The sequence below is a fragment of the Coenobita brevimanus genome, chromosome 79, assembly GCF_032717465.1.
Source record: "Coenobita brevimanus isolate Jiangsu-jjx chromosome 79, ASM3271746v2, whole genome shotgun sequence".
NCBI lineage: Eukaryota > Metazoa > Arthropoda > Malacostraca > Decapoda > Coenobitidae > Coenobita > Coenobita brevimanus.
In genome coordinates, this window is record NC_137032.1 from 5464087 (window position 1) to 5476204 (window position 12118).

Consider the following 12118-nt stretch of genomic DNA (forward strand, 5'->3'; position numbering starts at 1 on the left):
GAGGAAAGGACAGACACCTGACAGCAGCACTACTTCGAGTGAGTGGATGGTGAGCGCCCCTGTAATATGTACATAAAGTCGAGAAGGAAGTGGTGTCAGGAAATCTTCAAAGCCGCTAATAAACCACATCGCTCTACGCTCAAGGCACCTTTTTTTTTTTTTTTTTTTCTTTGGCGCACCTAGTCAGGAAGAACCAACGATAAAAAGACAGATCTACAAAACCTGATCTCATCTTAGGAAGTTTAACGAGCAGGGGGCAGTGAGTTTTAAAAGTGGTGGAATATTAGGCAAATTCATCTTCTGGACTGTATCAAGCCTTCATTACCTAGGAGATAACAAAAAAAAAAAAAAAAACTATAGGGACATTTTCAGTGAGTGTTGGGACATGTGAAGTTCGTCTCATTAGGTCCAAATTCATTCTTCTTCGCGTGATGCTTAGAAGAACGTATTCTAAGTAACTTTGAAGGTTCTATAGCACCTCTTCTTTGACTATTTACTTTGCACATTACACTTATTCCAAGTAACTTTGAATATCTTACAAGGACCTCTTCCTTGACAATTTATTTTGTACATTATTCCTCATTATCCTCTTGTATGTAATTAATGGAAGTGATGCCGATTTTAAAGCAGCATATATAAGACAATGTTAAGGCTTAAAATGGAAAATAAGTCGCTAAGGAAGAGGTGTTACGAAGCCTTCTATGCCAGTTATAGTACTTTCTCTAACCTGTTCAGCCACGACACTTTTAGTCCAGTTCTTCCTATACCAAGTGATTTTATTTAGTTAAATATTGAATCTGATTAAGACTGTATCAAACCCCACCAGTTTGAAAAGTCTTTACTCTACCAAATAAATCGTCTGAGGGTAGCAAGAACAGGTCAGAAAATACGTCAGCGAACTTAATGGGTTAAAGATGTATAGATGGGCACACAGGGATAAGGCTCAGTTCAGTGCAATGTTATACACTGATTAATTCCACCCACTCAGGACTTTCATACCTGTTTTGTGAATATCAATTTTTTTTTACATTGGTGGCTTTCAAATATATTAAACGGACGTGAAGTTTGACATTTTATTAATTAGAAAAACAGACTAACTAACTAAATAAAAAGGCGTTCATGCTCACGCTTCTCCTTTACGTCTGGCAGGGAAGCAAAGTAATGATTTTTGTGGGGATTTTAGATTTAGGTTATAGGATCGTATTCCAGGTGGATTTGAAACTTCGAAACATCTCTTCCTCAGCGATATATTCTGCTCATTAACTTCAGTATCCCTTCTGTGTGTGTGTGTGTGTGTGTGTGTGTGTGTGTGTAAACTACGAGTATATAGATATTAATACTAGTTATTATAGCCCATGGTTCATCTGAAATATGAACCCAGTGAACAGCAGGCTTAAATTACCCTTCTCCGGCAGTCCATCGTTTTCCTCTCGAGGGATAGGGATGGAGTTGAGGGACATTTGTATAGCTACCCGGCCATATCGCTGCCATCGCATGAAGGCAGCATCAAAATACTAAGAAAATGCAACAGGAGATATGAAAGTGTATCATGCATAATAAGCTGCCAGGAAAAAGGTGCTACGAAGCCTACACTGCCACTTAGAATACTGCCCTTAGATGGAGTTACTGAGAGAAGTAACAGAACACATGATAATATATATGGATGCATTGTCTCAACGGAGGACGTTACTTAACGGTAAGTAATCTTCCCAAGCACTGTGTGTTATAAGACAGATATTTGTATGTTATCGTGTTTTCATGTAATATTCTTAGAGTGCTTAAGAGCATACACAATACCAATAAGTGTATACAATGATTAATTGTAATATACTAAAAATGAGGATGTACTGATTTGGTTACATTCTCACTAGACTCATTGATATTAGATGTATGAATGAATTAACACACTCATTTACTCGTACACATGCAAACACATATGCACCGACACCTCTGCTGGCTATGGCAATGGAAGATGAAATGTAAATTATATTTATGTGACAGCATTATGAAGTACACGCTAAAGAGTATGAGAAGGAAGGATACTCTGTCGTTTGAGGAGGGAAAAAAATATTAATATGGAAGGCACAACACAATACTTGCGGAGGACTGTCGGCGAACTTTTACTCATCTACATTATTTTAATTTATTTTTATTTATTTATTTATTTTTTTTTGTTTGTGGAGAGGTTATGTGAATCCCGCGGCCATGGACGTCCTGGATTAAAGAGGTGGGGATGAGTAAGGGTACGGGATGAATTTTAGGCGAAGCAAATGAGAGAATCGGGAATCCATAACACTTCGGCTGCCTGAGTCTCCCTACGTTGAATAAAAAGTCGCCCGTCGGAATCTGGAATATAATACAAAGCTCTTCCTTTATGGCTAAAAAGTTAACTATGATCAATTTTGACATGTGGAGTTCATTATATTTTTCAAGAGCATATTAGAATCGCTCGACGTTAGCAGCCAGAGAGTCAAGAATCATTTGGCCTTCAACTCCTGAGAGGTTTAACCCTTTCAATCCAGTGACGAACTTTTCATTTTACTTTTATCTCCAGACGATTTGATTTCGCTCAGGAGAAACTTTGCAAACTGAAGGGGTTGGGTATAGTCCTGACTGACCACATCACGACTAGAGAACCTACAGTGCCTAAGTTGTGAAAAATCATGTAGTGATGATTTGAATAAATTGAAAAAAAAAAAGTGTCGTGTATTAAAAGGATTAAGGGGTCATATATATGGGTACTTTTATTCAGGGACGGATGTGAATGATATATGAGGGTTATGTGCTTTATCTGAATGTAAACTTGCACAATATATTGAAGCCATATACTTTAGAAGTTTTTTTTTTTTCCATTATACCAAATTATGCTCTTGATACAGAAATTTAAAACTATTTTACAAAAGGCTTTTATTTCGAATGGCAGTGATTTTTTTTCCTGTATTTTATGAACTCCTTTAACACATTCACTGGTACTGGAGTGGGACACCTTCACTCTGTGACACTGATTTAACGACGCGGCTCCACTGGATTGGAATTGATTTTGATGATGATGATGATGATGATTTTTGCGTGGAAATATTGGAAGCAATATATACTAAATGAGCATTTGAAATGCCCAATAGAGAGTGAGAAGTAAAGTGATTAGTTAGTACAGAGACGGGGAGCGTTGTTTATGTTACTATAGCAACCGGCAGTTGGGCTCCTGTAGTAGTAGTAGTAGGCGATCTAATCAGTATAGAGACAATTGTGGCAGGACGCTGTGTTTACGTTACCGTAGCAACTGCCAGTGTGTTCTTTGTAGATACTGGGGAGTGAAGTGATCAAGTTAGTTTAAAGACGACCATGGCGAGCAGCGTTGCTTACGTTACCATAGCAACAAGCGGAGTATGTACTGTCCAGTGAACTTTATTCCTTAGTGTTTTATTTAGCATATTACGCCAATATATTGATTTGTATGCATTTCATGCCTTTAAGGTGGTGAAATACTTGGCATAAATAACATATAAGTGAATAATATCGCTCCAAATGCTGATTATAAAGTGATTAAGGACGCTAGCTAATACGCCCCAGTAAAGATAGAGACACTACCTCGGAGGGAAAGCGTTGTTTACGTTACCATAGCAACCAGCAGCGTGGTCCCGTGTAGGCGGCATGGAGAAGCTGTATCCTTTGAGCTCTAAATATGTACTAATGTGTCAAGTACGAATAGGGAAGAGTTGTTTTTAGTAACAGCATTGTATATGAAAGTCTGTGTGTCAGTGTTTGTAAAATCCTCCGATATGAATAGACACGATGTGAACATATGTTGGCATATGGCATATCATACTATCCAAGGTCCAGACGATACTATCAACACACACTTTATTATGTCTATTTTATTCTGTTGTTGCCACTGTTAAAAGATTTAAATCAGCTTAGAAAAGAGTTGTTGGATTTATATAAGTTTGATGGTGTATATATTATTTTATTCTTGTCATCGCTAGACCTGTTATTCGTCTAAGAAGGGAATTTTTGAACTGGATGAGTTAGATCTGCAATAACACTAACTCCTTCGCTCCAAGATGTCTGTCCTACATGAAGAAAATAGTTTGGTGGTAGCAGGAGTAAAATTAAAAGCACGTCATCAGATTGAATGGACTAGCTCCTTCAGTACCATGGCTATACTGTAACGAATGTCAGTTTATTTTCATCAGACAGTACTGGGTCACTTTCACAACCTGAGTATTAAGACATAGTTACAAGAAATTCGATGATCCTTAGTTATGAGGTGGAAATGAGTCCCTTTGGTTACTTGTCAAATCAACACTCCAACCTGCCTACACATGACCATCAACTGAGCAGAAATTAGGGATCTTTGTCAGGTTAGAACAAACGCACTATGGTACTGGAAGGGTCAGCAGGAATTTACTGTAACCCGTCATGTACAATGGCCTTTTTAATCCTTTCGCCGCAAAACACACTTTGTACTTTATTCTGGCTAACGTCAAACGCTTTCATTAGCTGATTAGGGACTTTTGGGGTAAAAAGAGTTGAATTTGATCTTGCTGCCATTAGACGATTTTATTCCGCTTAAGAGAGAGGTTTGGGACTGAAAGGGCAAACTGTAACAGCCAGTCCCATATTTCCCTCTTTGAGGTGTAGGGACCCGAGGCTAGGCTGTAGTAATCCAGTATATTTAAGGGTAGATGACCAGCCCACTGTCATTGGTGGCATTACATGATCGGAAAACCACCAGGGGATCGAGCTTATGCATGGCAATCAGTCCTACAGAGTCACTCAACCATTGCTATTTTCCTTAACTCAGTATCAGTGGGGTGTGGGCGGGTCCCTGTCGTGTGGGCGGGGTCAGAGCAGTGGGTGGGTGTGTGGTGTGGGCGGCTTCTGGAGGCCTGGTTACAACGCCCATACTACACCCTCGCACCCACACTAGCATAAACAGCCAGTCTGGTGGTGGAGGTTTGAGTGGGTGTGAGGGCGTGCAGGGAGTAAGAGAGGGTGTGGGTGTGGGCATGGGTGTGAGTGAGAGTGATTTAGGGAGCGTGGGTGTGTGTGTGAGTGATTTAGGGCGCGTGGGTGAGGGTGTGGATGATTCAAGGAGTGTGAGTGAGAGAGCAAGTGTGGTCGATGGAGGGAGTGTGGGTGTGGGGGAGTCAGAGTGTATGGAGGAATGTGTACGTGTTTCAGTGAGTTCACAGGAGGGTGTGGGTGAAACAGAGAGTGTGCAGGAGGGTGTGAGTACACCTGAGGGCGTGCCAGAATCAGAGGGTGCACGGAATGAGTCAGGAAGGGTGCAAGAGAGTGTGAGTGAATCGGAGCGAGTACGAGAGAGATTGGATGAGCTAGACAGTGTGTTTGAGGGTGAGGTTGAGCCAACATGTGAAAAAGTCTCTACGTACCAAGTTCAAGAAAACATCATGGACGAATCAGTGGGACTAAAAACATCACATGAAGAAGACATAAGAGCAGTAAGAGACCGAGAAAAGAGGAAAAAGGAAGACAAGCTGGCCAGCCGCTCTGCCTACACTCAGTTACCTGGCTTCACTACTATCGATGCAGTGGAAGTAAGATTTTATGTATTATTGTAAATATTGCTGAAGTACTCTACTTTTTTTAGTTATTTATGTGTCTGTCTATTGCCAAACCCCTTAATCCCGTAAGGAGTGGGCACAAACAAGTAGCCTCCATGTCGCCCTGTCCCCCGCCAGTTTGCTGCCCTCCCCCCAGCTCACACATCCCTCTCTCATATACCTCTCACCTCATTCCTCCATTGTTTCTTACGGTAGATGTAGTCGGTACTTTTTTTTTTTTATCAAGACACAGTGAAAGCAGGATATTATGTGCTGCCATAGATAAAACTGAGATAATATTTATATTTTTTATTATAGAATGATTTGTTGCAAGCAATCTGTTCTACTACAGTCAGTGTGCCTCTCTCGGTCTTGGTATGGAAATGAGCGGAGCATATGAGAGTGACGTCACGAGTTTTGGTGCCTCCCATTGGTTGATCATAAAGTGAGAAGAACCAAGGGATGTGACGTCACGGATACCAGCACATCCACTTGCCCAAGGGGGAAGTGGCACATCCCACTGTTCTTACCTTACCTAATTGTTCTTACCTAATTGTATCTTTACAGGAATGAGTCAAGCTCGTACTGTCCCGTATATTAAACCATATTTATCGTACATATCCTTAAATTTGTGAATTGTTTTGGCACACACTATTTCATTTGGTAGTGCATTCCATTGATTAATTGCTCTGTTTGGGAAACTGAATTTCCTTACGTCTTTATCGCCTCTCTTCTTATGCAGTTTTTTGCAGTGTGCTCTTGCTGATGCTTCCCCATATGTTAAGTAATCATTTATGTCTATTATCTCCTTCCCTGATATGCATTTATATAGCATTATCATGTCACCTTTTTTCCTTCTCTCCTGTAGTGTTGGTAGATTCAGTTTATTTAGTCTTTCTTCGTAGCTTAGGTCCCTTAAGCTTGGTATCCATCTTGTAGCGGCCCTTTGAACTTTTTCAATCTTGTCTATGTGTTTTTTGAGATGAGGACTCCAGACTACTGATGCATACTCCAGGGTTGGTCTAATGAATGCTGTTATTATCCTTCTTAGCATGTCTTCATTTATGAATGTGAATGCTATTCTCATATTTGCAAGCAGTGTACACATGTTCCGTACCTTCTCGCTGATGTGGTCAGCCGGAGATAGTCTGTTATTGATAATCACACCTAGGTCCTTGTCTCTTTCTGATGTGTATAGGGTTTTATTTCCTAACGTATAATCCCAATCAGGTCTTTTTCCACTTTTACCAAACTTGATTACATGACACTTGTCCTCACTGAATTCCATTTGCCATGTATTACTCCATTCATGAAGTTTATTTAATTCTTCTTGTAGCTCTTTACAAGAGTCAGTGTTAGTAATTCTCCTTTGTATTTTTGCATCATCTGCAAACATATTCAGATAGCTTTCATTTCCAGTGTTACTGTTTATATCATTTATATACACTAAAAACATGATTGGTGCCAGCACTGAACGCTGTGGTACTCCACTAGTCACATCTTTCCATGATGAGTAGTTTCCCCTTAGTACTGTTCTCATTTCTCTTTTTATGAGAAAATCTTGCATCCAACAAAACAGTTTGCCTCGAATTCCTCCTTGATGGTACAGTTTCCATAAAAGTCTTTGGTGTGGTACTGTGTCAAATGCTTTCTTGAAATCTAAATAGATACTGTCCACCCATCCTTCTCTTTCCTGTATTGTGTTTGTTTGTCAGAGTAGCTCAACAGATTAGTATCAAATGATTTTCCTTTTCTGAAACAAAACTGTCTTTCTGTTATCATACTGTGTTCTTATTAGATGATTTACCCAAGCTTTTCTTATAAGCTTTTCTAATACCTTGCTTACAACACTGGTCAGCGACACTGGTCGGTAGTTGAGTGGATTTTATCTATTTCCTTTCTTGAATAAGAGTATAAGAGAGAAGTGGAGGAACGATTGGGCAAATATGAATTGGAGCAGATGGGAGACGTGGAAGGTGTGTGTAGGATATTTACAGTAGAAATATGTGCAGCATGTGATGTGGTGTGTGGAAGGAAGAGAAGACGGAGGGGGGGTGCAAGGAACAGCGTGGTGGACTGAAGAGGTGAGACAGGCTGTGGCACAAAAGAAGAAAGCATACAATGAATGGATGAGAAATAGGGGCGTGGAAGAAGTTGAGAGGCGGAAGAGAGAGTTATATGTAGAAAGAAAGAGAGAGGTGAAAAGATTAGTAAGAGAGAGTAAGAAGAGAGTGGATGAGGAATTTGGAAGGAATTTGAATGTAAAGTGGAGGGACTGTAAGAAAATGTTCTGGAAAGAGGTGAAAAGAGTAAGACAGGGTGGAAGTGAAGTTAGCAGGGGAGTGAAAGATAAAAATGGTAGATTACTAGTGGAGAAGGGAGATAAAGTGAGCAGATGGAGAGAACACTTTAAGGAATTGTTGAACATAGAGGATGGAAGTAATGCGAGAATAAGTTGCTGGGGAATGGCTGGGAGAAGGAGGGAGGTGAGAAAACAGGAAGAAATCAGTATGATAGAAGTTGTGACAGCAATGAAGAAAGTTAAATCGGGGAAAGCCCCAGGAATTGATGGAGTGTGTGGTGAAATGCTGAAGCATGGGGGAGAGATAGTAGTAGAATGGATGTGGAAGATGTGCAGATTGGCCTGGGAGGAAGGTAGAGTCCCGGAGGATTGGAAGTCAGGTATAATTATTCCCTTGTACAAAGGAAAAGGGGAAAAAGAAGTGTGTGGGAATCATAGGGGCATTTGACTTCTTAGTATAATAGGAAAAGTGTATGGTAGGATATTTATTGACAGAGTTAGAGAAAGAACAGAGAAATTAGTTGGAGAAGAACAGGGAGGCTTTAGGAAGGGAAGAGGTTGTGTAGATCAGATATTCATTGTTAGATCTTTAGTGGAAAAGTTTCTAGAGAAGGGAAAGAAATTGTATGCGGGTTTCATGGATTTGGAGAAAGCATATGACAGGGTGGATAGACAAGGATTGTGGAAAGTGTTAAGATTATATGGAGTAGATGGGAAGTTGTTGAATGCTGTGAAGAGATGTACAATGGTGCGAAGGCTGCAGTGCGTGTGGTTGGTGAACTAAGTGAATTTTTCTCTTTGAAAGTTGGGTTGAAACAAGGATGTGTCATGTCTTCATGGTTGTTCAATCTTTACATGGATGGGGTAATATAAGAGGTACAAGGTAGGGTAGTGGATGTTGGAGTGGCCTTGGTGAGAGAGGATAGTGTTTGGAAACTCCCTGTACTGTTGTTTGCAGATGATACTGTGTTGTTGAGTGAAGGAGAAGGGGAGCTGCAAGGCTTGGTGGATGAGTTTGGGAGAGTGTGTAAGAAACGGAATCTAAAGGTGAATGTAGGGAAGAGTAAAGTGATGGTCTTTGAGAGAGGTGAAGTCAGTGAATGTACAGCGAGGTTGGATGGTGAGGAATTGGAAAGTGTGAGTACGTTTAAGTACTTGGTTAGTGTGATGAGTAAGGATGGAGGTTTGGAGGGTGAAGTGTGTGAAAGGGTACAGCAGGGAAGAAAGGTTGCTGGTTCTTTGAAAGCAGTGATAAGAAACAGGGAAGTGAGTATGGAAGTGAAAAAGTTACTACATGACAGTATTGTGATACCAACTCTAACGTTTGGAAGTGAAGCTTGGACGTTGTTGGTAGGACACAAGTCAAGAGTGAGAGCCGTGGAAATGAGTTATTTAAGAGGAGCCTGTGGAGTCACATGGAGAGACAGGCTGACGAATGAGGATATAAAAGAGCATTGTGGTGTGGATGTGGATGTGATAGGAAGCGTTATGAGGAACACACTTAGATGGTTTGGCCATGTGGAGAGGATGGAGAGTGAAAGACTGACGAAGAGAGTGTATGTGAGTGAGGTGGAGGGGGGAAGAGGGAGGCCGAGGATGAGATGGAGGGATGGGGTGGAGAGGTATATGAGAGAGGGGGGTGTGAGTTGGGAGCAGGGCAGTGAGATGGCTGGGGACAGGGCGACTTGGAGGCGATTTGTTTGTGGCCACCCCAAATGGGATTGAGGCGTCTGGCAATAGATAAATAGATAGAAGAAGGGGACAATATTTGCTTTCTTCGAAATGTCAGGTAGTTTACATTGACTCAAGGAATTCTTGAAAATTAAAAATAATGGTTTACTTAACTCCTTTGCACATTCTCGTAGTACCCAACATGAAATTTCATCAGGATCACCTGCTTTTCCTCTGTCTAATTTATTTAACTCCTCCTGTATTACTTTTTCTGATATTTGTATATCTGGTAGTATGTGTGGACATGCATATTCCACGTAGTCCCTCTCAAATTTTTTTCTTCTGTAAAAACTAGTTAGAAATTCTTATTTAGCGCTTCACAAATATCTTTCTCTTGTGTATAGGTGATTCCCTCGTCCGTAATGGATTGTCTTATATCTTTTACTTTTGTTTTGCTTCTGATGTAGCTGTAAAATAGCTTTGGTTGATCACTACTTTTATTTATTATATCCTCCTGAAACTGTTTTTGGGCTTCCCTCCTTATTCTTGTATAGTCGTTTCTTGCCTGTTTGTAATTTTTATACGCCCTTTCACTATTGTGTCTTCTGTATCTATTCCACAACAAATCTCTTCTTTCTTTTGATTTTTACATTCTGTATTGAATCATTTCTGTATTTTCTTATCTGCTTCTTTGTGCTGTGGGATGTACTTCTGGTCTCCTATTTCATAAAATTCACAGAATTTTATATATACAGCATTTAAATCTTGTCCATTAAGCTCATTTTCCCAATCAACTTCTAAGAAATACTTCTTTAGGTCTTGATAATTTCCCTTTTTATAGTTTAGGCTCTTTTTGTAACTTTCATTGCTGTTAACAATGTCATATGCTATCCTGAAGTTGTAATTTAGTACTGCATGATCGCTTTTTCCGAGTGGAGGGTGATATATTAAACTGTCAATATCATTTTCTTGCCTAGTAAATATTAGATCTAGCATTGAAGGTACATAGAGTCCCCTTTTTCTGATGGTTTCCCTCACATGTTGCGTTAGGAAAAACTCTTGCAGGAGCTTTTGGTCCCAACAACTTTCTTGGCTAGTTATATCTAGAGTATTCCAATTTATATTTGTATTAAAATCTCCAGTTAGTATAATTCTTTCCGATTTCTCTTCCATTTTATGTAGTAATGATCTTAAGCTCTGAATTGTACTCTCTGCCAGGTAAATTGGCTACAATTACTTTCCCTTCAGATGTGTTGATCTCTACTGCAATCAGTTCTACTTGTGATGGTATATCTAGTTTTATTTCATTGACTTTTAGATTTTTCTTAGTTAATATTATAATTCCTCCTCCTTTTTTTAAATTTCTGTCTCTTCTCCATATATTGTATTCCTCTAAGTTTAGTATGTCATTGGATATCCTTGGTGTTAATTTTGTTTCAGTTAGGCATATTATATGGGGTTCATTTTCTCTGACATAATCATTCATCTCTAGTAATTTAGATACCATTCCATCCACATTTGAGTACATCAACTTTATCATCTTGTTTATATACTTGTCATGACATGGTTCTACTACCTTCCTCCTTTTTATTCCCTCCTGTTTGTGTACCACTTCCGTACCTGCAATCCTATTACTTTGTAAATAAATGTGTTCTTCTCCTCTTCTGATCTTCCCTCTTTTTTTGTTTTTTGCTTCCTCCCTCTTCTCTTTCAGTAATTCCAGTTCCTCTTGTGTTAGGCATCTTTTTATCCATACATTTTTGAACTCCTCTTTTTCCATAAGATTCGTTGCATTTTTTAGTATCTCCTCCACAGTGTTTACACTCTGGAAAGTTACCTTTAGAGGTCTTGTCTTGCTTTTCTCGTATTTCCCTAACCTTTTGTGTTCCTTTATATCTTAACTACAGATTTCCTCCGATACTTCTTTCAGTAAGCTCATTACATTTGCCAACTCCTTTTTGTCTCTTGTGATCTTGTTTTTTACTTCTTCCTCTTCTATACCAGGGATTACTATAGATTTGTTGATATCTACTGAATCTCTGACTAACTTTGGGTTGTTTTGGATTATTCTTTTCACTTCCTTTTTCATGCTTTTTTCTTCCGCCCTTGTTTCTAAGTCTTTTTTTACTTTCACCATTTCAGCATACGTGGTTTCCACATCATTTTTGTAGCTTTGCACAGCATCATTCACCTGTGTTATCTTCTCCTCAATATCACTGCTCTGATCTATCAGACTGCTTACTTGCCTAATTGTCTCTGTATCATTTTTGAACTCTTGCACAATACTCTCGTGATTGACTACTGTACTTGCCATTTCACTCATTTTCTTCGTAAGTGTACTCAATTCCTCTGTTAGTTCACTGATGGTAGTGTCTTTCTTGTTGGCCTCCCTTCCTAGTTTTTCTATTTCTTCCTTTTGCAAGTGCATCTGCTTCTTTATTTCATCAATTTCATTTTTGAAAGCCATTTCCAGTTTGTGTACACGTTTAACCAGTCTATTGTGAGTCTCCACTTCACCCAGTTCTTGGTAGAAATCATCATCTTGCCTTCTACCTTTATCCCATTTCTTTTCCAAATT

At 39.5% G+C, this 12118-nt stretch overlaps 1 protein-coding gene across 1 annotated transcript in view; it reads left to right on the plus strand.

Annotated features, from left to right (window-relative positions):
• The first annotated feature begins 5009 nt into the window (after positions 1-5009).
• Positions 5010-12118, plus strand: part of LOC145408985 (uncharacterized) — a 50104-nt gene continuing 42995 nt past the window's right edge. The window contains exon 1 of the mRNA XM_080279557.1: positions 5010-5561. Coding sequence (XP_080135683.1) covers positions 5010-5561 — 552 coding nt within the window. The remainder of the gene's footprint in view (positions 5562-12118) is intronic.